The 26,705-nt window shown below is 38.2% G+C and overlaps 2 protein-coding genes across 2 annotated transcripts in view; one reads left to right on the plus strand and one right to left on the minus strand.

Moving 5' to 3' along the window:
• Positions 1-2,217: 2,217 nt before the first annotated feature.
• Positions 2,218-22,305, plus strand: FAM69A (family with sequence similarity 69, member A). Its single transcript, XM_004689778.2, has 4 exons — positions 2,218-2,522; positions 15,921-16,028; positions 19,219-19,395; positions 20,302-22,305. Exons 1-4 carry the CDS (start codon positions 2,355-2,357, stop codon positions 21,112-21,114), a joined length of 1,266 nt encoding a protein of 421 aa, XP_004689835.1. The 5' UTR covers positions 2,218-2,354; the 3' UTR covers positions 21,115-22,305.
• A 104-nt stretch (positions 22,306-22,409) lies between these two features.
• The window catches only part of RPL5 (ribosomal protein L5), a 7,438-nt gene continuing 3,142 nt past the window's right edge, over positions 22,410-26,705 (minus strand). The window contains 4 exon segments of the mRNA XM_004695874.2: positions 22,410-22,569; positions 22,906-22,994; positions 24,533-24,710; positions 25,456-25,700. Coding sequence (XP_004695931.2) covers positions 22,470-22,569; positions 22,906-22,994; positions 24,533-24,710; positions 25,456-25,700 — 612 coding nt within the window. The 3' untranslated portion in view covers positions 22,410-22,469.

A 26,705-nucleotide genomic window follows, 5' to 3' on the forward strand; every position in this document is an offset into this window, starting at 1 on the left:
TTCACCAGGAACAGAGTGGGGAGCAGAACAGGCAGATCTACGAAGTACACTGCTGAGGGGAGCAGCGGGCGGGCGGGTCAGGAGAGGTCTGCCACGCCATGTGGTCACCTCCGGGGCAGGTGGGCTGAATTGGCTTAAGCTTCTTAGTGCAGTGCTTTAACCGCTGAGCCACCAGGGAGGGCCCTACAATATAAAAATTTTTAAGTGAGTAAAGAAAAACATGAAAAGAAGGCTTGTACCCATCACCCAACTTGAACTTGAATTACTAATGCATGGCAATCTTGTTTCAGCTAAAACCCTCTCTCCTTTCCCCTTCCTATATTATTTTGGAGTAAATTCTAGCTATACATTTCATTTATAAATATTTCAGTATCTCTAAAATATTAGGACCATAAACATTACCACACACCTTTAACACAACTAAAAAAAAATGAACTCCTGAACGCCATCAGATAGCCTGTCACTCTTCAAATTGTCTTCAATTGTCTCAAAAATATCTTTTTAAACATATGTTTCTTTTGAGTCAGGATTATTTGATATTGTTTCTTAAGTATTTTGAATTGTTATGTTTCCCCATCTTCTCTTTATTTCCCCCTTGTAATTTATTTGTTCAAGAAGTGTTTTTGTTTGTTTGTTTTGTATTGCAGTGTTTCCCACAGCTTGCTGATTGTCTACCAATAGTGTCACTTACTTTAGCATCACTTTGGTTCCTCTGTTTCGGGTATTTCCTGTGAACTGGTAATGGGAGCTGAAGACTTGGTCAGATTCAGATCCGTATCCCTTTTTGGCAAGTCCAAAAAGTAGGTGATGGCCAGATCATAATGACAGCATTGTTGGCTTTTCACTCAGTGGCTTACAAGTTAATTTCACTAACATTTGTTGGGCATTTTCTGTATGCCGAGCAACTCTATGCAAGTAGATGTTGTCATTTTATCATAGCTAAGGCTCACAGTACTCATACATATCAGTTTCTGTCTCATGACCAGATCTCTTATTGGGGCCAAGTCATCTTAAATGTCTTAGTATGTACCCAGTTGCCACTTACGGGATTTAATTTGGAATGTTGTCTGAATTGTCTCTTGACTGCATTCATTTAAAGCTGTACAAAAGGGTTCCTTGTCTTACAGGCATTTTTTAGTATATTAATAATGAAGCTCAAAGACCCATCATTTAACTGTGAATTAATTGTACTCAAGCCTTTTGGTACTGAAAGTCACCATCTGTTAACCTCACACAAACAGACATCTAAACTGCAGACAGGGCCAAGAGAATGCAGTACTCCCTGGGTCTCTTCCTGCCACGCTCTCATTGTCTCCTGCAGGTGCCCTGTGTCCCTTTCATCCTTCTGCTTTCTTTGCATGCTCCCAGCGCTCACAGTATCCTCCTGTTGCCCAGTGTGAGAAACTAGCTCGTGATCGTAAAAGCAGAACCAGCTTTTCATTGTTTGTTTACATATCTTTAATTTATTCTGCTCAATTCTCTTCATAGTCCTAAATTCCACCACTGACAAAACCAGGCCAAGACCTCCATACTCAAAAAATAAATGATCTTGACCAAAAGACACTTTTGAGGATAAAATTATTTGTATGTGGTTGATGGGAAAAAAAGCACCAACTGGCCCAAATTGCAATTAGATCCCAGAGCACTGGGAGCAGAACAATGCAAAGAGGGGCTTATTGTGCAGCGTTACAGGCTGACACACAACACAGGAATAATTTATTCTGTATGTATCTTAGCCCTTCTTTTCCAGTAATTTTTTCTTTAATATTTGTAACCTTCTCAATTTTCCAGAATATCTGTGAGATGTCAAGTATTTGGTTGCCGACATACAAGGAACATAGCACCTTGGTGAATACAATAAGAAAATAGAAATAACTGTGAAGTTTAAAAATAATTCTGTTTTCAACTTCACTCCGCATGAGACACTGGACTAATCGCCAGAGTCTCTGTTCTCAATGACTTTTTAACAAAATTACTTTTTTATCATGATTATCCATGAAGACTGTAAGATTCTTATCTGGAACAGTCCTCTGTAAACTCCTGGTAAGTGGGAGCTGTATCTCTCTTCACCTGATCCTGCCCGCTGCCCTGAGTAGCGGGCTGCTTGTGCTTAGTAAGTAGCTTCCATGCTGGTGGTATTTGAAAGGTTATACATTTTAAAGGGTATTTTGTTCCCTCGTCCCTTGGCAGGACCAAGGAGCTTCCTTTTCTAAGACCAGTGCTGTTTGGACTGAGTGAAAGTACACTTTGTTCTAGGAGAATTGCCATATGGAAGCCTAGAATATATATTGAGTTCTTCCAAGAAAGGGGGGACAGCTCCTGGTCTAGGACCGCGAATGCTGACGTGGTCCTGAATGAGTGATTGTTACGTGCTCTTCTGCCCACAGGCTCGCTTCTCTTATGTGCGGATGAAATATCTTTTCTTCTCCTGGTTGGCAGTATTTGTTGGAAGCTGGATTATATATGTGCAGTATTCTACTTACACCGAACTCTGCAGAGGAAAGGACTGTAAGAAAATAATAGTAAGTGTTTTATATTTCCTACATATAGAAAATCCTGTATACTAGTAACACATCGTGTTCACTGCTTCTATACTTACTACCAGTTATTTTCAAAATGTTAAATTCACCTTCAGCTTGACTAAACTTGTTAGCATTTTGATATCACCAAGTTAGTAGGAATGTTCCTCACTTCGAGAAACCCAGTATTCAGACAGATATAAGAGAGATCTATACAGATTAGTTAGTATAAGAGATTTTTACAAAAGAGGGGTTTTTGGCTTTTCAGATATACTTGAAGTTTATTTTAGTCAGATGGCTGCTTAAATGTTTAGAATATAAAAGTTATTTGCAGGAAACCTTTCTAGGGAATAAATGGGGTAATTTTCAAATGCCAAAAACTATCAAAAAAGCATAAGTATATTTACTGTTTAATTTCTACTCTGATAATTTGGGTATATCTCTGGAAAATCATTCTTTATCAGTATAAGATTTCCAATAGTAAATATTGGTTCTGTAGCACTGACATTTTAAATGATGGAGGATAAATAAAAAGGATAACACCTTTTTTTTCTCTGCTAATATCTTCTGATATAAATCATCATATTAGAGCATTTTACCACAGAATTATAATTTTGTTAATAGTGATTGATTGGAACCCAATCACTGTAACTTACTAAAGTTTCCATAATTATTAAAGATTCTATAATTACTTCAGCCAGATCAGCGATGCCAATAGTACATATCACAGGAAACAAGATTTCCTGTCCTTATGAATTCATAACTAAAAGGAAATATAATGAATAATCACAGTAAGGTATGATAAACATTCAGATAGCAAGTGTTATGAAGCACAACACAGGGACACCTGAAGCCTTATGGAATTCTAATAAAAATAGAAATCAGGGGCCCTCCCTGGTGGCGCAATGGGTAAAGCACAGGACTAGGAAGCACAAGTTTGATCCCTCGACAGAGGGTGACCCTCCCCCAAATGGCCTGCTGCACCCCTCAGCAGTGTATTTCAGTCAGTCTGAACATTATTCCCAGGACTGCTACATGTTAATTAGGCAGAGATATTTAAAAGTCTATATATTTTGTTTTGGCTTACTCTCTTAAAAACATATTTCTAAAATCACCAGCTGAACAATGCACATTAGCATATTAAAGATCCAAAAAGTCCTCTCTGTGGGCCTCCCTTGTGGAGCAAGGGGTTAAGTCTCAGCAAGATGAAGCTGTTGCCAGCCACTGCAGCACAAGCTTCCAGGCCAGGGAGGTGACCCACATGGCTAGCAGACCTCTGTCTCGCCCACTGCTCCCCTCAGCAGTGTATTTCAGTGCATCTGCCTATTCTGCTCCCTACTCTGTCTCTAGTGAATCCTCTCACTTCCCTGACCTCTGGCCTCTACCCCAGTTCTTCAACATAAAAATAAATAAAATATACATTTTTGAAGTCCTCAGTAAAGTTGGCTACTTATTTTTGTTTACCTTCCTGTTTTCAAATATATCTGACAATGGAAATCTTTTTTCCATGGAATACCTGCCTCAGGGCATCTAGTCTAAGAAAGGTAGCTTAGAAGCAAAATAAACATTTTAGATAGTTTTGATTATTTATATATTATTATAATATTATCAATAATACTATATTATTGATAATATAATTCTGCTTTTTCCTTCTTCATTGAAAGTGAACAGGTGAGTTTTTTTAGCTTTATTAAATTACAACTTTTGTTGGTTTTTTCAGGCATAGGATAATAGTAATAAGGCTAGCAGCTTTATATAGAGAGACTGAATGAGGATCAAATTTTATCTCCACTATCATCAACAAATTCTCTTTCTTAGTCATGTTTCTTTATTTATAAAATGGGCTTGGGGCTTTTAAAATAGTACTTTAAAGATTAATGACCATGTAAAGTAATAATGACATTGCCTGCCCCCAGAGCAAACTCCTGTCTTAAAATTCCATAAGGATTTAGAACAACCAGTTGGAATGGACATAAGATTAACATTTTTGAGACTTAAATAGGATTCTTCTTTACTAATTCATTCCCTTGTTTCTTTTATTAGAAATCCCTCCCCTGCCCGGTTAATAGACTGTAACCATCCTGAGGAATAATGTTGGTTTATTTTTGTTTTAACCCTGACTGATGGAACACAAATTAAATTGATTACTATTGTCTTATAACTCTGTAAAGCTTCAGGTTTCCCTGTGTTATATTTCATAGCACTTGCAGTCATAATATTTATCACACCTTATTACTAAGATAATTATTCACTATTTTCCCTTTCTGTTGTACATTTATAAGGTCAGGGTATCTTGTTTCCTGTGATATGCAAATTCTTAACAACACTGTCCTGAGTAGAGTAACCACTAAATCATTAGAGAAACTTTAATAAGTTATAATGATTGGGTTCCCATCAATCACTATTACAAAAACACAATTCTGAGCTAAAATGCTTTAATGCAATTTATATCAGAAGATATTAGCAGAAAAACAAGGAGCTGAATTGGAGCCTAAGAGTAAATGTAGAAGGAAAGAACTTCAAGGAGGTGAGTTAACTTTTATAACCTCTTTTTCCTCATGGAATTTGCTATACTTGGCATGGGCAGTCTGGAACCCAGAACTATTTACTGATAGAGAGCTGCTTGCATGAGACCAAAAAACAGTAAACTTTTGTAGAAAACCAAAGGCATCTCAAGCATACGGCTGGTTATCCTATCGGGATATTTGCCAAATCCTGGGGCTTTACAGAATGAGAGGCTAAAAATTTCATTGGAAAACCATTGAAAGCAAAACAGATAGTTTGGCAGTCTCACAGGATACAGTCTACAGTTATGAAGCTGCCAGGGAGGAAAAACATGAATTCCCAGGTTCTCCATTAAAAACCCTAGAGGGCTATGCTCTTGGAGTGGAGATGAGCCAGAAATAGTTTTCCATGTCTTACAGTCTTGCAGCTTTATTAGAGAAACAACCTAGCCTCCACTTAGCACAGTACTGATTGGGTTAAGGTGTTTAGCTACTATTATATCTGACTATTAGAAGGAAAGGAAGCCCTCTGTACAGTGAGAAATTAGAGGGTGTACCAAAAACCAAGAGATAAACATGGACTCCAGAGCAGATCCACAGATGATGCAGTTATTGGGATCATCCAAAAAATGATTTTAAAATAACTATATTCATACTGAAATAAATTTAAAAAAAAAAGGTGGAGAAAATAAATGAAGCATTGCATAATTTCATGGAGAATTGAGATGCATTAAAAAAATCAGGAGGACAATATGGCATTTCTTCAAAAAGTTAAATATAGAATCATACAGCATTTGTCTTTTTGCCATCTAGCTTATAACATTTGACATAAGTTTAATCAAATTGTAGTATGAATCAGAATTTCATTCTTTTTAAAGCATGTATGTAGCACATTTTATTTATCCAAGGTCCCTTTTAAGAAGACATGACAGGGCCCTCTCTGGTGGTGCAATGGGTTAAAGTACAGTGAAAGCTATCCTCAGCCATTGTAGCACGAGTTTGATCCCAGGCCAGGGAGGTGACCCATGTGGCACAGCAGACTTTTCCTGGCCCACCCACTGTTCCCCTCAGCAGTGTATTTCAGTGAATCTGCCTTTACTGCTTCTCACTCTGTCTGTGGTGAATCCTTTTACCTCTCTGTACCATTGGCCCATACTCCTGTACTTGTATGCAAAAATAAATAAATTTTTTTAAAGAGTTATTTATTTATTCATACAGAACTGGGGTACAAGCCAGAGATGCGGAGGGTGAGAGAATTCACCCGGGACAGATTGGGGAGCAGAACAGGCAGATCGACGAAGTACATTGCTGAGGGGAGCAGCGGGCTGGTCAAGAGAGGTCTGCCCTGCTATGTGGTCACCTCCAGGACAGGTGGGAATCAAACTCATGCAGAAGTGGCTTTAGTGTCTCAGTGCTGTGCTTTAACCCGCTGTGCCACCAGGGAGGGCCAAAAAATAAATCTTTAAAGAAAAAAAAAAAGACATGACCTTGGGTATTCTAGCTGAAGGTAAGTCCCAAATAAGTATTCAAATGAGAGCTGTTGACTATATATATATATATATATATATATGCTTAGCACTTTAGGGAATAATTGCTCCAGTTTTGAAGGAGATATGGGTGATTTAACATGGCATATTAAATAGTACATTTAAGTCCCAGTATGTTGGTAATACATTAAATATAAATGAACCAAATACTTAAAAGACAAAGTCAGGCTATATTTCAATTGAAAAACAACTATATATACACTATATATACACATAGAAAATGTGAATAGAGTGAAAGTGAAAAAACAGGGGAGCATTTATGCAAATTATGAAAGGGCAGGATGTTTAAAGGAAAAACCATGGCAGTATATGATCATATAAATTTATATACCACAGACTATACCTCTTTTTTTAAAGTCTGACTCAGTCCTTACTGACTTGAAATGTAATACCATTTAAATTTCTTTCTCCCTGTTTCAACTTGGCAGTGTCTGCCTAAGTAATTATCTGACCTTTTCAAAAATTATGGAAATAGCCATATACATTTTCTGGTCCTGGTAATTGCTATTTTGAAATATGGAGCTTAAGCTATTGTCTCTTTCCCTTTGTATTACCATAAAGACTGTTTTCTTATTGAAGTGGGCTGACCATAACCAGACTATATAAGATTGCCAACAAAACTGTAATATCTGAAAACTATGTTTAGCAAAAATACTTAGATTACCAAAGGATTATAATTTCCAGTGTATAAACTCTGATCAGATTTCCTTCAAATCCTCAACTTTATCTTTGTGAACAAAGATTATATACACAAACGTACACTCTTTCCAACTATTATTTGCTAAAATTAAACCATGTAAGTTAATTTCTTCCCTTTAAAAGTTGGCAGTTTGACTTTTAACTTTCCTTGTAGCTCTGTCATCCCTTATTTTTTCACTTAATAATTAATTTTATGATAATATCATATAGCAGTTGTGTATAATCCATTTTAAAAATCAACAAATATTTATCGAATACCTCTTACTTGTCAGTCATTGTTCTAGATGGTGGCAATACAGAGGTAAGTAAGATATACAGGGTCCATGCAGAGCTCACATTCTTGTGTGCAACATGTATCACAAAAACCAAAAGAAATAAATGAGTGACTTTAGGTCTGAAAAGTGCATTGAGAAAGGACATAACAGCAATATTTAGTAGATAGTGGTTAGCACATGCTTAACCAGAATACTTGGGAAAGGCTTCCCTGAGAAGATGGCATTTTTAATTGGAAATTGGTGAGAAAGAAGCAATTTTGTATATATCTAGGCAAAAACACTTCAGGAAAAAAGAGAGTTAGTATAAATGTCCAGAAAGGGGAACAAGAGTGAGAAATACAAATCTCCTTAATTTAATCCTGTCATGTAAAAGTGACAAATATATAGCTAAGAGATTTAGTGTAAGGAAATGGCTTGCCCCGTAGTGAGGACTGACTGGACAAGTCTGGAAGCCGTGGGTCAGGGCTGTCAGAAGGACTGGCTGGAACTCTTGGCATGGGCTACAGCGACCTTCCCCAGACAAAATCTCTTCAAGAAAGCCTCAGTCATTTTTGTGGTTTCCTGTAAATTTATACACTTTACTCTTCTATCTTTTTGTAGTGAATTTTTAAAACAAAATTTTGAAGAAGTATGTGTTTCATATAAGTTACGTGTGAATAAATCTAATTCAGTAATCAAAATATGCCTCACAATTTCAACATTGGAAATCACAGTAGAATATTGTCATTATTTTTCTAAGATGTTTTCTCTAATCAATAGATAATTTGTGTTAAAAGATGCTACAAGATAAATTGGAGTCTAAACTTATTTAAGTTTTATAGGAAGCAAAATGTCAAAATTGGTGTAACCATTAACACAGTTCTCGGGGAGAATAAGGGCTAATGCCAGCTTAGAAGACACAAAGCAGACATCAAACCCCTTGTTATTTTAGTTATACGCTTATTAGCCCTGTGCTAGAACCTGAAGATACAAACATAAGACAAGCCCTGTCCTGGAGATGCTGATAGACTAGTAGAGGCTGTAGAAAAATAAACAAGAAACACATAATTGAGACTGGATGTAGATCTAGCAAAAAACAAAACAAAACAAAACAGGATGTCTATTTTAATTTGAACTTAAAATAGGCAATGAGGGGGTTTTTTGATGAGTAAAGTATGTCTCATATATTGCCAAAAAAGAATGAATAATTTTTCAGTATGACGATGTACTATGCAGTATTTTACTGAGAAGTTGTAACTAAGAAAAGTCCCAGAAGGCTTTCTGGAAGAGGCTGTATCTGAGCTGCATTTTGAAGATTTGAGCATCGCAGGCAGCAGGAGGCATGTGCAAGGCTGCAAAGGGGTGGAATAACGCTGCGTGACAGACCACAGGGTTGAGCAGAAGAGGGTTAGGGACTTTCTGCAGAGCTCAAGTGAAGACCATGTATGTCTTGGTCATGGGTTTGCCTCTTATCTACAGGACAATGGAGAATCAACAGAAGTTTTTAAACAGGGAACTGAGTAATAGGATTTATGTTTCAGAAGAAACTCACCAGTGGCAGCATAGAGGATAGATTGTATAGGAGACACCAAAACAGGGATTACTTTAATAACTGTCATGTTACTCTAGGCACAAAGCAGTGAGGGCTTAATAGCACTCAGTGGACAGTGATGGAGGGGAAGAAGTAGCTTCAGAAATATTAAGATAATATAATCACTAGCACTTGGTGACCAGTTATGGGAGTGATGAGAAAGGAGAAGTTTAAGGCAAATGACTGTTTGCTGTCTCAGGTGCTGGCTGAATGATGGCACCTTTCAATGAGATAGGGACTAAAGAAGGATGATCCTTCTGGAGAAGAAGGTGGGAAATGATAAGTTCTGGTTGGATAGGCTGAGACTAGGAAGTACTTAGAGGTTATCCAGGGAGACAAAAGGTGTCCAGAAAATGCTTCGATATTATCCCAGGAGAATGACCTGGACATGGGGTTGATTCAGAGTCACCCATGATGGTATATAGAGAATTCAAAGAAATAGAACAAAACCCTAGAAAACAATATTACTTATGACTGTAAGAGAGCTTCATGAAGATTCATAAACAGTAGCCAGAAAGTAGGGGGAAACACGAGGAGAGAAACCATTAGAAAAGATTATTTTAAAGTAGTGTGGTCAAAAGGACTAATCTTGCAGAGAGGTTTAAGTACACAAAAACTGAAATTTGCAATTCAGAGTTCATTGTTAAAATGTTATATGTAAAATGTATTGGGGCAAAAATCAGAATGAGTTGGCATAAGTTTAGATAGGAAGAAGTATTCACAGACTGTAAATTTTTTTTTCTAGAAACTGTTGGGACATCAGTTGGTTTTGGTTTTAATTTTTTAAATTATAGTAAAATATATGTGCCATTATACTTACCACCTCAAACATTTTTGATTTAGTATTACCTTTTCTCAAATTTATTTAGGCATATTTGTCAAAACTGTAAAATGTTTTGAAATGTACAATGAGTTAATAGATACATTGTGGAAGGGATTCCTCCATCAAGTTAACACATCCATTAATTAATACTTTGTGTGTGTGTGAGAGAGAGAACATTTAATTTCTGTTCTCTTAGCAAATTTTAGTTAAGTGATACAGTTTAATCGGCTGTAGCCACCATGTTTTACTTTGGGGGCTCAGACTTCATTCATTGTACAACTGAAAGTTTGTACCTGTTGACAACCTCTCCCTCTTCTGCATCCTCTCCCCAGCTACTTTTCTGTTTTGTTTCTGTGAGTTCAACTTTTTTTTAAATGTCTAACTTACATAACAAAGAGGTATATAGAACAATGCAGTATTTTCTTTCCCTGTCTGGCTTATTTTGTTTAGTCTCTAATGCCCTCCAGTTTCATCCATGTTACTGCAAGTGATAGAATTTTTTTTTTTTAAGTATGATTAACATTTTATTTTTTGCCACAGGACAAGTAAGTTTTTCTTCAGCCCATACAAACTTAGCTCCTTTACAGAGGCTTGGGAGGAGTTGGGGGGGCAGCACCCCTTAATGGTGGAGGGGTGTTCTTCACAGCTTCACCAATACTGACACAACTCACGGGTTCTTGTAGTTACACAAGCAACTTGGGAAGCACACGGGCAACAAAGACCCTACCCTGATGTGTCTCTGACAGCTGCAGCCTCTCCTGAATTTCTAAGGATGAAATTACTTTTATTCTTCTTAATTGAAGTGTATTTACTTTCTCACATCTTTATTCATTTGGTTTCTCCACCACCATAGGACACCACCGTGACCCATCCCCACAGCCCTGTGTTCTTCCCTCCCCTGCTGTGCCCCTCTCCCGCCTCCTCCCTTGCTGGATGCCCGGATCTACCGCCAGCTTGCAGGTTTTGTCTTCGTCCTGACCCTTGGTTTGGTTTCTCTGTTCCTTGCATATAAGTGAAGCCATCGGATATTTGTCTTTCTCCTTCTGTCTTATCTTGCTTAGTTAGCATCATTCCTTTCAGGTCCATCCATGTTGTCCCAAGAGACAAGAGCTTATCTTTTTTTGATTGCTGAGTATTCCATGGTGGATCTGTGCATCTGGGTTGTTCCCTTATCTTGGCTGTTGTAAATAGTGCAGCAGTAAACATCTGTGCAGGTTTCCTTTTTAGTGTTTGTGTCCTTTGGGTAGATTCTTAGAAGTGAAGTCACTAGATCATATGGTAGATCCAGTTTTAGTGTTTTGAGGAACCTCCACACAGCTTTCCATAGCAGCTGGCCCAAGGTCCTCGGCACTCACAGGCATAGTTGGCATAGCAAATGGGCTGCCCACAGCCAAGACCCTTTTTTGTCATGACCATGATCCTTTCTTGGTCACCTTGGAAGCAAGGATTGGAAAGGATCATCTACTTTTTTTTTTTTTTTAAGATTATTTGTGCATACAGAACTGGGTTACATGGGTTACAGGCCAGAGGTGTGGGGGCGGTGAGAGGATTCACCAGAGACAGAGTGGGGAGCAGAACAGGCAGATGTACTGAAATATATTGCTGAGGGAGCAGCAGGTGGGTCAGGAGAGGTCTGCCACGCCATGTGGGTCACCTCCAGGGTGGGGATCGAAAGGAAGTGGATCGCTGAAGTGGCTTTAGCTTCTTTGTGCTGTGCTTTAAACCGCTGTGCCATCAGGGAGGGCCAGGGTTATCTACTTTTTAAGGCTGAATAATGTCCCTGTGTGTGTCATTGTCTTTGTTCATCTGTCATTGGATGCCTACCCTGTTTGCTGTCAGTGATGTGCAGTAAACGTGAAAGTACAGATCTCCCTTTGAGATAGTGGTGTTGTTTCTACCTTTGAGATAGTGGTGTTGGGATATGTACCTAGAAGTGAGATTGCTGACTCACTGGATAGTTCTGTTTTAATTTGTTAAGGCATCTCCACACCCTTTTTCATGGTGCATCTTAACCATTTTTAAGTGTACAGTTCAGCAGTGTTAAGTATATTCACGTAGTCGTGCAATTCTCTGTACAGGTTCTGTAGCTTTTTCATCTTGCAAAACTGAAACTCTATACCCACCCCACCATAGCTTCCTGTCTCCTCCACCCCAACGCCTAGCACCCACCATTCTGCTTTCAGTTCCTGTGAGTTTGACCACTTCAGGTACCTCATATAAGTGGAATCATACACTTTTTTTATGCGTATGACTTTCAGCATAATGTCCTCAAGGGTCCCTTATTTAGCAGCATATTTCAGAATTTCCTTCCTTTCTGAGGCCTGCTAATGCACCACATCTTGTTTACCAGTTCATCCATTAATAGATCCTTGGTTGCTTCCACCTTTTGACTGGAAAGTTGTTTTAAATTGACCAATCCAGTTTGGTCCTGTGTGTCTTAAAGTCTATTTTGAAAGCTGTTGTAGCCTCTGAAAAAGTTTAATATTGATAAGAATTAACTACTCCTCCCACACACACCCTTGTTAACTGGGCTTTAATGAAAATGATTCCTGCTGATGTAAAAAAAAAATTATATATATATATAATTTTAAAAAATGATTCCTGCTTCACATATCAGTGTTTGTTTACAAGCAGTCACACAATATTTCATATAGTTAGTGAATTCTTAAAGGTCTGACTCTGCTCTTTGAGGAGCACAGCCAATTTGCATGAAAAATATATTCAAAACAGAAGCAGAGGTGGCTCCTGTTACCTTTATAATTGGCACTAGGCATCTAGATATTCTGAACCAGAGATACTCAAAATATATATCTCCTAGGCCAGCAGTATCCATATCACCTCGAAATTTGCCATAAATGCAAATTTTTCACCCCATCTAAAACTTGCTGAGCCAGAAAACCTCTGTAACTGGGGCCCAGCAGCCTGTGTTTTAGTGAGACTTCCTGGAGATTTGGAGCTCCATAAAGTTTAAGCTTCTCTACTCTAAAATTACTAGTTCCAGGTACCTGCCTACAGATAACTTCATCTGGCTCTTACTCCTTTCATATTTTAGCCAATCGAACACATCTTACACATATTTAATTTCACCAATGATGGTCCATTTCTAACATTTGCCATGCTATTTAATGACCTAATTTCACCAGGAAAATTCTAATTTCCTACTTAATACAGTCTCAGAAATGGATCAGTCTTCATCAGGACATGAATAGTTGCCTCTGGGCTTCCTCTGTAGAACGCTGGCGGAGCACCTGCACATTCCTGATTGAGATAATAAAAGCACCTGCACTCTTAATTTACACTTGGTGCTGAAGCCCTTTAAAGTAAATTACAGGTTTTTTCACAGAAGGGAAGAAAAAGGTGGAGATGATGGGTATGTGCATGCATACATGTTCAGAGGGAAGAGAGAAAGAGGTGGAGAGAGGAACTCAGTTAATGACCAAGAAAAAGAAGTCCGGTAGGAAAGATCGGAAGGTTGAAGATATTGTGAATGTTCACAAAGAGTGAGGATTTAAAACAGCTAACCTTGGGACTGGATGAGTCACTGACTCGAGATAGGGATGGTTTTTGGGCATGGTTAAAAAACCCAACTGTTATTTTTATTAATTGAAGAGAAATTAATGTTCATCTGAATTACATTTTTAGAACATGGGTGTTAGAAAAGTATGTACGACCAAGTACTACATACACCTGTTCATGGTTTTTTGCCCTGCCTGGTGACAGTTTTGTAAAAATTTAGCTAAAGAGTGCCATCTTCTGGTACTAAGAAGTATGTGCAGACAGGGAGTTGTGCATTGGAATCTTAGTAATAAAAGCTTAGAGCCAGAGAAACCTTTGATGTTTGGGGCTAAATATCCTATTGTAAAGTTAAACATCCTTTGTAATTTGTCTTTTTAGTTATGAGATCATTTTACTGCTATTTCATGTGTATGGAGACATGTCTGAAAAATAAAACAGTATATGTCCAACCACCCTTTACTTACAAACGTGGGGGATTTGCTTGTAGTTTATGATGGGAGCCCTAAGTTGACGAGCCTGTTCCTTGCAAATACATTTTTTGATGTAAAGTCAGCCTGAGTCCTTTGATCAAGACAAGAATCAATTCTTGTAAGCTGAACACCAGATGTGTCTTCATCGCCTAACAGTTTACTAAAATACTGGCTTGTTCTTTTTCAAAATCTTTTCGAGAGGAAATATATTAATTTTGTTCTCAATGAGGTTTTCAAGTTAGAAACCACAGTATTCTTTGTAATGATTATTTTACAAACACTGACATTCCAAACTCCACACTGTGCTGGAGGGGGAGGCGCAGTTCCGGGATGTATCTGATGAGTCTCCACCTTCCCATCATTTTTCTACCAGGGAAAGTAATATGAACATAAAGGATACTGGATTTGGGAATGTAAGTTACATGGGAGGAGGAAAATAATCTCAGGAAGGAAATACACAAACTCAAGATTTTCACTGTGAGATGGGTCTTGGCAGCTTCCTGCCCACCTGTGACTCTGCAGGTGCCGCTCTTTTTCTTCTTTCTCCTAATAAACCTGTCCTTTTAAAGTGTGACCTTCAAAAGAAATGGAATGGAGGAAGGAGGGAGGGCAGGGAGGGAAAAGGAAGAAATGAGAGGCAGACTGGGAGGAAGGAGGGAGGGAGAGGGCGGGAGAGGGAAGGAAGGAAGGAGGAAAGGAGAGCTAAGGTTAGGACCTGCCTGGTGGCACAGGGGTTCAGTCTGCCACTGTGACGTGGAGGCTCAGTCCCCAGCCCGGGAGCTAACCCAAATGGTGAAGGCCTCTCCTGTCTCAACCCCTGCTCCCTTCCCGGTATTTCAGTAGATCTGCCTATTCTGTTCCCCCCAGTCTTTGAGGAATCCTCTCACCACCTGCACCTCTAACCTACACCCCAGTTCTTGTATGTATAAATAAATAAAATAAATCTTTTTTTTTTTTTAAACTTGCTGGTGGCTCAGCAGGTTAAAGCATAGCATTACGAAACTCACCACAGCAGTTCACCACAAGTTCGATCCCCGGCCAGGGAGATAACCCACATGGTGCAGCAGACCTCTCCTATCTTGCCCACTGCTCCCCTCAACAGTGTGTTTCATCAGTGTGCCTGTTCTGCTCACTACTTTCTCTGGTGAATCATCTCACCACTCTTGCACTTCTGGCCTGTACTTCAATTCTGTATGCATAAATAAGTAAATCTTTAAAAAAAAAAAAAAAGATTCAGGAACCAAAGATTAGCACAATTGAAGGACTAACTCTCTTATCCCAGAAGATATTCATAATAGAATTGTCCTTTTTCTGGAGAGAAGTCCCAGGATTTGCTTCATTCATCCATTCAGCTAGTGCTTTTTTATACACTTGATTATGTGTCTGGGTTTGTGTAAAAATCCCAGGAAACAAAGATGACCCTGCTTTGAGTTTCTCTGACACAGCAATGAGTGTGCCCAGAGCCCACGACTTGGATTGCTGGGGATAAAGCCCAGCAATTGTCTTTAAATAAAGACAATTAAAATAAAGCCCAGTATTGTCTTTAACACTGCTCAGCATTTCTTCTTCAGGATAAGTGATTCCAGTTCAGTGGTTCAAAACATTGATTCTGGAAAGCTGACTGTCCAGGTTCAGATTCCAGCACCGGCACTCATCTGCTCTGTAATATTTTTTAAAGATTTACTTGTTGTTTGTTTATATGTTGAAGAACTGGGGTATAAGCCAGAGGTGGTAGTTGAGAGGATTCACCAGAGACAGAGTGGGGAGCAGAACAGGCAGATCTGTGAAGCGCACTGCTGAGGGGAGCAGAAGCAGGTCAGGAGAGGTCTGCCTCGCCATGTGGGTCACCTCCTGGGTGGGGGATCGGACTTGAGCTGAAGCGGCTGCAGCTGGCTTGCAGTGCTGCACCCTAACCTGTTGCACCACCAGGGAGGTCCCCCTGTATTTCTTTTTTGTGAACCTTTTTTTAAACTGCTTTCTTATTTTCTGGTTTTTAGTGTGACAAATACAAGACTGGAGTTATTGATGGGCCTGCGTGTAATAGTCTTTGTGTTACAGAAACTCTTTACTTTGGAAAATGTTTATCCACCAAGCCCAACAACCAGGTATGGACATTATGAATCAATATTCCAGACCGATAATGTATTCTAATTTTTCTTTGAACTAAAGCATTCCTAAAAGAATGCTTGAACCAGCTCTTTTAGGATCTGTTCTATAAGTTGAACCTTTAACAACATGGGTTTGAGCTGCTTGAGTTTACTTAAGTAGATGTTTTCAACTACTTCTTTGCTTCCTCCTATTCGTCCTAATCAGTGTGAAGACTGTAAGGATAAAAGCCTTTATGGTAATGATACAATGATGATTGTATTAATAACATTTTCTCTAGCTTTCTTTATTGTAAGAAAACAATGCAGTATGGTAAAGATGCTCACTTTCACTGCTTCTGCTCAACCTAGGGAAGTTAGATCACTTAGATAAAAAGAAATAAAAAGCATTTAAATTGGAAAGGAAAAGGTAAAAAAGTATCTCTCTTCACAGATGACAAAGATTTTGTATGTAGGAAAACCAGAGCCCACAATAAAATTGTTAGAATTCAGCAAAGAAGTGAGAAACAAAGTCAACACCAAAAAGTAATTTGTATTTATATGCACTAACAATGAACAGTCCAAAAAGGGAATATTGTAAGTTTCACTTACAACAGTATTAAAAGAATAAAGCCTTTAGGAATTAACTTCACCATGGAGGCAAGAGACGTGTACAGTGAAAACTTCACAATACTGCTGAAAGAAACAAAAGTCATAAATCAGCAAATGGAAACACTTCCCATGCTAATCATTAATTGGAAGACTTAATATAGTGATATAGAGACTAAATACAATCTCAAAACAAACAGAAGCCTAGTGACCATTTTTGCAGAAATAGAAAACATATCCTAAAATCGTACAGAATCTCAAAGGACTCCGGATAACCAAAACAATCTTGAAGAAGAACTTTTGGATTCTGCTGGTAGCTGGACTCACCACTGCTGTTGGTCATGGGTAATTGTTGGCACAGAGATGGCAGCACTGAGGATGAACTTGCCTAGATTGTCTAAGACTCTTGAGTACATACACTTGTCTCTGTGGGATTTGTTTTTGGTTATTACCTACACAGAATAATGAAAAGCTAACTGCTTTCTAGAATAAGAGTCTGTTATTTAAAGGAGAATTAAGGTCTGCTGAAGAAATTGCCTGGAAGTAAAGGCTATGACTAAATTACGGAATGTTCACTTTGTAAAAATTATGAGAGACATGCACACAGTATTCAATGTGAAAAGAAAAAGAACCACAAAGCTGACATACTTATACTTCCGGATTCAAAACTCACTGCAGAGTTGCAGTAATCAAAGCAGGGTGGTGCTGGAGTACAGACAGACACACAGACCAATGAAATAGAATAGAGAGCCCAGAAAGAAATGATCACATATAGCCAATTGATGTTTCACAAGGATGCTAAAATTATTCAGTAGGGAAGAGACTGTTTTTTCAAAAAATGGTGCTAGAAAAACTAGATGTCCACATGTAAAGTAATAAATTTGGTTCTTCCTCACACCATATTCAAAATTTAGACAGAATGTGTCCAAGACTTAAATGTAAGAACCAAAATTATCAACTTAAAATATAGGGCAAAAGCGGCCCTCCCTGGTGGCACAGCGGGTTAAAGCACAGCACTAAGAAGCTAAAACCACTTCCGCATGACTTCGATTGCCACCTGCCCCGGAGGTGACCACATGGCATGGCAGACCTCTCCTGACCTGCCCGTTGTTCCCCTCAGCAGTGTACTTTGTCGATCTGCCTGTTCTGCTCCCCACTCTGTCTCTGGTGAAGTCTTTCGCCACCCCTGGCCTGTACCCCAGTTCTGTGTGCACAAATAAATAAATCTTTAAAAAAAAAACAAACAGGGCAAAGGCTTCATGACATTAAATTTAGTGAATGATTTCTTGGAGATGACATCAAAGACACAGGCAACAAAAGTAAAAATAAAGTAATTGTACTTAATGAAAGTTTTAAATTTTGCACATCAAAAGACCATCATATCAATGGCCCATATCCGAGTCTTCCTGGTGGCACAGGGATTAAAATCTCAGCTCTGGCCGAAGTTCTATCCCCTGCCTATGAACTAAGCCACATGGCACAGCAGACCTCTTCTGTCTCTCCTGCTGCTCCCCTCAGCAGTGTACTTCATAGATCTGCCTGTTCTGCTCCCCACTCTGTCTCTGGTGGGTCCTCTCACTGCCGACCCCCACCCTCCCATACTTCTAGCCTACATCCCAGTTCTTGTGTGCATAAATAAATAAAACTAAGTCATTTTTTAAAAAAAGACTGTATTAATAAAGTAAAAAGGCCACCTATAGTATTGGAGAAAATATTTACCTATCATATAATAAAGTATGGGTTTAATATCCAGAATATAGATAACTCCTAAAACTTAACAGAAGTCATGTAACTGGAATCAGAAAATGGGCAAAGGAATTTGAGGAGTAGGGAGTTACTGTTTAATGGGTAGAGAGTTTGGGTTTTACAGTGTTCTGGAGATGGATTCCAGTGACTGTAGCACATTATAAAGGGGGAGTAGGGGTGGAGTCCACCAAACTCTGCAGAGTTCCTTTAGTACATCCTTCCCCTGAACAATTCTGCTAATACACTAAAAATGATTAAAATGGTAAGTTGTATGTTTTTTATATATTACCATAGTTAAACAGTGGGGAAACATTAAAATTGACGATCATGATCAAAAATACGTATTTAAGCATGTATGACTTTTTTTTTTAACCCATACTTTTTTTTTTTTAAAGATATATTTATTTATTCATATAGAACTGGGGTACAGGACAGAGATGCGGAGGGTGAGTGGATTCACCAGAGACAGAACGGGGAGCAAAACAGGCAGATCCACGAAGTACACTGCTGAGGGGAGCAGCGGGCGGGTCCGGAGAGGTCTGCCTTGCCATGTGGACTCCTCCGGGGCAGGCGGAAATCGAACTCATGTGGAAGTGGCTTAAGCTTCTTAGTGCTGTGCTTTAACCCGCTGCGCCAACAGGGAGGGCCTAGGCATGTATTACTTTTGTAATTTTTAAAAATATAAGGAAAAAGGCCTTGAAATTTGAATTGCAAATTTCAATTCACAATGAAAGTTATAGTTTAATATAAAGGTTTTGTTAATTGGTTGTGTGTTTTTTAGAGACGAGCACTAAAAATGCAGTGGTGGGTTTTTCCTCTCCTCAGTCTAATACATAACTTGTCCATTTTCACATAGATGTATTTAGGGATTTGGGATAACCTACCAGGTGTTGTGAAATGTCAAATGGAACAAGCACTTCATCTAGATTTTGGAACTGAATTGGAACCAAGAAAAGAAATAGTGCTTTTTGATAAGCCAACTAGAGGAACTACTGTACAGAAATTCAAAGAAATGGTCTACAGCCTCTTTAAAGTAAGTATATCCACTCACATGTTACCAGCATAAATCTATACATTTTTCTGTAAGAGTTGGAGAAATCTTATCCTAAACCATAAAAATGTTGCTATTCTTTGATCAAAGACAAAAACGTATAAAGGATGTTTACTTCAGTATTCTTTTTTTTTTTTTTAAGATTTATTTATTTATGCATACAGAACTGGGGTACAGGCCAGAGGTATAGGAGCAGTGAGAGGGTTCACCAGAGACAATGTGGGGAGCAGAACAGGTGGGACAAAGTACACTGCTGAGGGGAGCAGTGGGCAGGACAGGAGAGGTCTGCTGCACCATGTGGGTCATCTCCCTGGCTAGGGACCAAACTCATGCCAAAGTGGTTGGTAATAGCTTGATAGCACTGAGATTTTAACTGCCATGCCACTAGGGTAGCCTGTCCTGTTATATTTTCACTGAAAACATTTTCAGTCTGTTTTATTCCAGGGGAACTAATCAGAAAAATACTTTTTAATATTCATAACTAGAGTAATACAACTCAAAACAGAATATATTGTTAATGTGTTAACTACAAAATAAAGGAAAATTTTCAGTTGAACCTTATAACTGTATGTGAGTACATTACACTGCAGTTGTGCAAGTAAAAATTGTTGTCTTTGTTAACTGTCTATAGTAGCTGAGGTAGCTTCAGAAGTTACTATGACTTTTCTTATTAACAAATATATTCAAAAGTATTATTTCTGCAACTAGAGGTTATTACAGTGCTGATTCACTTAGTGAGCATTATAAATATTTAGATATATTAAGTTCCTTATGAGGATTCACAAGGATTATTATTTAGCATGGTAGTAATCCCCATAAAGGAAATTAGTATGTTACATGTGACATATTTTTCATTCTGTGTAATTAGCCAAATTCTTATCTTCATAGGCAAAATTGGGTGACCAAGGAAACCTTTCTGAACTGGTTAATCTCATCTTGACGGTGGCTGATGGAGATAAAGATGGTCAAGTTTCCTTGGGAGAAGCAAAGTCTGCATGGGCACTTCTTCAGTTAAATGAGTTTCTTCTTATGGTGATACTTCAAGATAAAGAACATACCCCCAAATTGATGGGGTTCTGTGGTGATCTTTATGTGATGGAAAGTGTTGAATATACCTCTCTTTATGGAATCAGTCTTCCATGGGTCATTGAGCTTTTCATTCCATCTGGCTTTAGAAGAAGCATGGATCAGTTGTTCACACCATCATGGCCCAGAAAGGCCAAAATAGCCATAGGACTTCTAGAGTTTGTGGAAGATGTTTTCCACGGCCCCTATGGAAACTTCCTCATGTGTGATACTAGTGCCAAAAACCTAGGTTATAATGATAAGTATGATTTGAAAATGGTGGACATGAGAAAAATTGTGCCAGAGACAAATCTAAAAGAACTTATAAAGGACCGTCACTGTGAGTCTGACTTGGACTGCGTGTATGGCACAGATTGTAGAACTAGCTGTGATCAGAGTACAATGAAGTGTACTGCAGAAGTGATACAACCAAACTTAGCAAAAGCCTGTCAGTTACTCAAAGACTACCTACTGCGAGGTGCTCCAAGTGAAATTCGTGAAGAATTAGAAAAGCAGCTTTATTCTTGCATTGCTCTCAAGGTTACAGCCAATCAAATGGAAATGGAACATTCTTTGATACTCAACAACCTAAAAACATTGCTGTGGAAGAAAATTTCCTACACAAATGACTCTTAATTCATTTGGACTTTGTGACCATTGTAGGAAACTTACCATGAAGTTTTCAACGTTTTAAATCAATGGCTTCTAATTCAGATCCCTTTCCCACAGACCTAAGAAAGCATCATCCTAAAATGTTCAAAGGCAGGAGGTGTATCAACAAGTTCAACTTCATTCCTGCACTTTTAGAAGCCCTGGTACATTTCCCCGTACATTTCACTGTGTAACTGTTTTGACTTAAATAATGCTGTGAAAAGCCTCATTCCATAAACATGAACAGTTAAAAAGAGTATTTTGTAGCTTTGTTAGCCAAAATACCATTGCGGAAACATTGTGTTTGCATTGAAGCTGCTGTTTAAAGTTTATACCTACTTACTAATGTCTTAGCATGGTAAAGTTTGCACATTAACAGAAATTAAGACTGCGAAGCAGGTAAATTAAAATTATTCCTCTAAAAAGATGGGTTAATAGCATGGTTTGTATTTTAAGTACATTTTCATCAAATATCACGTGGCTTCACAAATTCAGAACACTTTCACCAGGAAGTGTTCAGTTTACTCATAGTTGATTGCCAGTGTTAAAGAGGTTGTAACTAGGCAAGACTTCAAAGGATCATCCGATTCAAAAGGTCCACTGAAATTGTTATGTGAAGGCCAGACTCAATCCAGATTATCTGAACTGAGGCATGGGGAAGGGGACAACTGAGACCATGCAACTTTTAGTAGTAACTCCCCATTTTTGAATAGTATTTCCTACTGGCCAAAGGGCTATTCTGTAATACGCATGTAAATGTATTCATCCATTTTCCTCCTGTCAACTTGGTATGTAAGGGTATTTGCTCCTTTCATGTTAATTCAAATTTGGCATGTACCTTTCAACAGCTTTTGGAGAAAAAAAAAACTATATTTTTTGCTCAAAGAATTTTCCTAAAGTGAACTATGTTCAAGTAATTGACACCTTCACTAGACAGCGTTCTCAAAATTAAAGCCACGGGTTAGCACCAGTTTTGCTTATTTTACAATTGTGTACTTTAAAGGTACTTTTTCTTCCCCACTAGTTACAATAAATGAATGGAAGAAATATTTCCTAGTGAATGGTTGGTGTGTTGCTTGCCAAAAGTTAGGGATAGCAACCATCACACAGAAACCCAAAAAGCAGGTGTGAACTTTAATCAATATGCAAGACAATGCTTTCTGGAAAAGGCAACATGTTTCTTAAAGGAAAAACTACAAACTCTTGTTTTTTTCACACTTCAAGATTATTTTCTGCAGTGTCATTAACAAAAGCTTAACACAGAAATCAATGCTTGATCAATAATTTTATTATTGTATTGTCTTTACTTAAAAATCTCCATTAAAAAATGGTTTGGCGTATTAGCTCTCAGCAGCCCGCTCCTGAAATCTGAAGAAGCTTGCCTTCTTCTGAGCTACCCGATTTTTCTTCTGGGCAAGAGACATTTTGGGACGGTTCCACCTATAAAACAGTGTAAGAGTCAAGAATGTAACTTTGACAAATTAAGCATTATTTTCTACTCCATTCAATGATCAAAATATGAAATTCTTCAACCCATTACAAAATGCAGTAAATGATAATTACACTGTATTAGGATAGAATGGAACAGCTCAGTAATTTCTGAGGTCAGTACATTTCTATCACCACAATTACTTTAGCAAACCTGGTTCCCCTCACTTCTGCAACATCATGCAGAGTTAGTGATCGAGTTTGCACTTCTGAGACTGAATAAAATGAAGCAAGCCAAGGAACCCTCCCAACCTCCTCCTCTTAAAATGACAATAGTGAAACAAATACCTCTTCTTTTTAACTTCTTTCTTAGGCTTCTTCTCATAGACTGGATTCTCGCGTATAGCAGCATGAGCTTTCTTATACATCTCCTCCATCTGAAACAAAGCAAAGCAAACAGTACTTGGTTTCATTTCATATGCCCTAAGCAACAGTAAAAACATACCAAATTCTATGACTTGCTCTCTTTTGTCCTGTTAAGCCAGACTGTCAAGAGGAACTAATCTAGATCAATATTGGTTATCTGCTTAAATTGCTAAATGTATGCCATGTTTTGTAATGAAATTCCTATTTTCCTCAAGCAATGTAAGCTCATACTTCACACAAAAACTGTCTTAAATTTACACGTATTTCTAAGAAATACAACTATGCTTTGTGTCACTTAAGTTTAGAGAAAATTGATTTCTGCAAGAAACACACATTTTGTTTATTTAAAATACTGTCTTTCAACCTGTGATAACATGCCAAAACAAAGCATTTAAAGAAGTGTATACGGGCTTATAAGCATTCACTGGATTCACACTGATGCTGATAAGTCTTCATAGCTACTCCCAGAATGACATACTAAAGACTTCTGATATCTACTACTACTGAGTCTTTGGTACATCTGGCAGCAGTACTGGACCTCCATGGGAACCAGAAATTAGTCTGAGTTTCTCTAGAGAATGGTGAAAAGCTAACCAATTAGGTATATTGATGAGCACTTTGCTCCTAAGTTCATAAAACTACTCATTCAGGGTAGAAACATTGTGATTATTACATGTATTTGTATCTAGATTAGCAAAGGAAAACAATGAAAAATTTTAACACTTGTCTCAAATATCTACTCTAAATCCTCTTGACAGTTTCTATTTCTTTTTAAAAAAAGATTTATTTATGCATACAAGAGCAGGGATGCAGGCCAGAGGTGGGGGTGTGTGTAATGTGTGAAAGGATTCGCCAGACAACAGTGGGAAGCATACCAGGCAGATCTATTGAAATACACTGCTGAGGGGAGCAGCAGGAGAGGCAAGAGAGGTCTGCTACACTATATGGGTCAGCTCCCTGGCCAGGCATTGAACCTGTGCTATAGTGGCTGCAGGTAGCTTTACAGTACTGACACTTAAACCCATGTGCCACCATGGAGGCTAATTTCTACTTCTTTTAATACTCTTAACAATTCTTCACTGTTTTTAACAAATCCATCTGAAGACTTTAAATGTAGTCATTTAAGTCAAGATCTAGAGAGATCCACAACCCAGTTCATACCTTTCAAGTCAGAAAAGTAGGCAATACTATTATGTATGTATATAATACTAGAGTTTAAACCACTTTCCACAAGTATGTGAAAGAACCAGGAAATCAGTAGTAATATAAAGTAATATTCCCATGTGAAAACATACACTTCATTACTAATATAAAACTACCCATTTCCTAGCCTGAAAATTCAAACTTCAGAGATCACTTTATTTGGCTTTTACTTAACCTCTGGGATTAACACCCCAATTTCACTTTAAGATAAGGACAACTTAATTTCAATCTATATCTTTGAACATGTCTACATTCAACTTTTAACTGATAACCTAAAATAAAGCTAGGTAACATACCCACCAAAAATCTGATTCCCTAACCTAACAATTTTAGTTAAAATTTTTACCATGTCTGGCGTCACGTTGTTCTTTATGTACTGAGAGAATTGTTTCTTGTAAGCATCTTCATCTTCTTCCATTAAGTAACGCATGTAATCTGCAACGTTTTGGCCCATGATATGCTTCCGATGCACTTCAGCATGGAATTCCTTGCTTTCTGAATCATAACCAGGGAATCGTTTGGTACTAAAATAAAATTTTTAATGTTTTAGTATGTGCTGATTGTAATTAGCTCATCAGAAGGAATTCTCCGGTAGCTGCTATCAGTCCCGTCTTGAAACAGTAATTGCATCATATGCAATCAAAGGACCAACTACGACTGCTCAGTTAGTGGACATCATCATCTAGCAGCTAACCTCTGAATTCCAGGATAGAAAAGAAAATCACGCCACAAACATCTTTAAAAACCATTAAATAAACCCAGGTTTCCCAAACACTAAAAAGTTATTTCTTAAGCATAAAGTTTCAAAACTGTTCCCAAAATCCTAGAATTTCTCAGTGATGCCTTAAAGTACATGGGGTTAAGTGACTTTTTGGGAATTACAGTGTCTTGCAAGAAAGCTGCCGACCCTCAAAAATTAAATCCCTCCACCCCACATCACAAAATTAACTTCCAGTTAGGTCACAACTTTATGAGCTAAAATCTCGCCCCTTCCTGTTCAGTCCTCCACCCCCCAATACAGTAAAGCAATGCTCTTTCTGAATGGAAAACACCTTAGACAAAGCATTTATCTTTGAACTTTTATGAGCATTTATCCTCATTTATAAATGTTTTTGTTAAGCAGTGGCCTGCCAGGTTCCTTTTGCATGGTACATAGCATGTAACAGGTACACAATGAGTTAATTAACTGATTTAATAATCTTCACAATCAAACCAGTTAGTAACAGAAGTATTGGAATCCAGGCAATGACCCCTGGGATTCTATTTTACCTGTGAGGAATAGACAAGCCTCCATCCACAGCTCCCTTCAGGGCCCCAAAAACTTTATTCCCTGTAGTAGTTCTGGCAAGTCCAGCATCCAAATAGCAAGTAAAGGCACCTGGTTGACCATCGATGCTCTCCACATTATATTCATCTCCTGTCACCTCTACTTGGCCTTCATAGATCTTGTCCATGCCAAACCTATTGAGAAGCTATCAACAAAGAAGTCAGTCTTGAATATATCTGTCAGAATATATTCAAGCAACTCTTTAACACTATCTCAAGCCCTAACTTCCAAGATCTGACACATGGGAAAAATTTCCTCCCAATTAATTTGTTGCTTTTTCCCCGAACTACTTTTAACCCACATTTTTAAAAAGTTTTATTTATTTATGCATAAAGAACTAGCATACAGGCCAAAGATGCAGTGGGTAACAGAATTTACCAGAGATAAAGTAGGGATCAAAACAGGCAAATCTATTGAAATACACTGCTGAGGGGAGCAGCAGGTGGGTCAGGAGGTCTGGCACATCACGTAGGTCACCTCCCTGGCATGGGAATGAATTCGTGCTGCAGTGGCTAAAGATAATGTCATAGTACAACGCTTTTCCTGTTGCGCTACCAGGGAGGGCTGTAATCCACATTTTAAAAAGCTATAAAAAGCAACTTTAGACATTCAAATTCACCCTCAGCTAGTAATAGTTTTCATAGCTTCTGAATCTTTGTTGTATATCCAGAACTGATTTATGTACCAATCAGATCTATATGTATCATATAGATTTGATTCTTGTATTTAGTCAAGGAAGGCAATGTTCACATTTCTTCAGTCATATTTGGCTTCAATAATTAGTGCTAGCAAATGTTATCATGTGTAGTTCTGTTTGAGCAAAATCTTAGCAATAGCAGACTAGGCTGAGGAGGACATCTTTTGTGGCTTCACTCTCCAATTACATTGTGTTAATAATATGGGCCATTCCTTTGCCAATACACATTATCTAGTAGTACTTCTGTACTAATTAGTTGCTCATATGCAACAGCAGTATGTCTCCCCTCATATTCAAATGTTTACAACCAATGCATATTTGGGTTCATTGCTTAACAATTACCCTGTAAAACAAAATATGGCAAAATTACAATTTCATCTTTTAGCATATTAAAAAAAAAGCATGCTGGCCCTCCCTGGTGGCGCAGCGGGTTAAAGCACAGCACTGAGAATCTAAAGCCGCTTCTGCATGAGTTCGATTCCCGCCTGCCCCGGA

Source organism: Condylura cristata, unplaced genomic scaffold (genome assembly GCF_000260355.1).
Source record: "Condylura cristata isolate star-nosed mole 26May11 unplaced genomic scaffold, ConCri1.0 scaffold00026, whole genome shotgun sequence".
Classification (NCBI taxonomy): domain Eukaryota; kingdom Metazoa; phylum Chordata; class Mammalia; order Eulipotyphla; family Talpidae; genus Condylura; species Condylura cristata.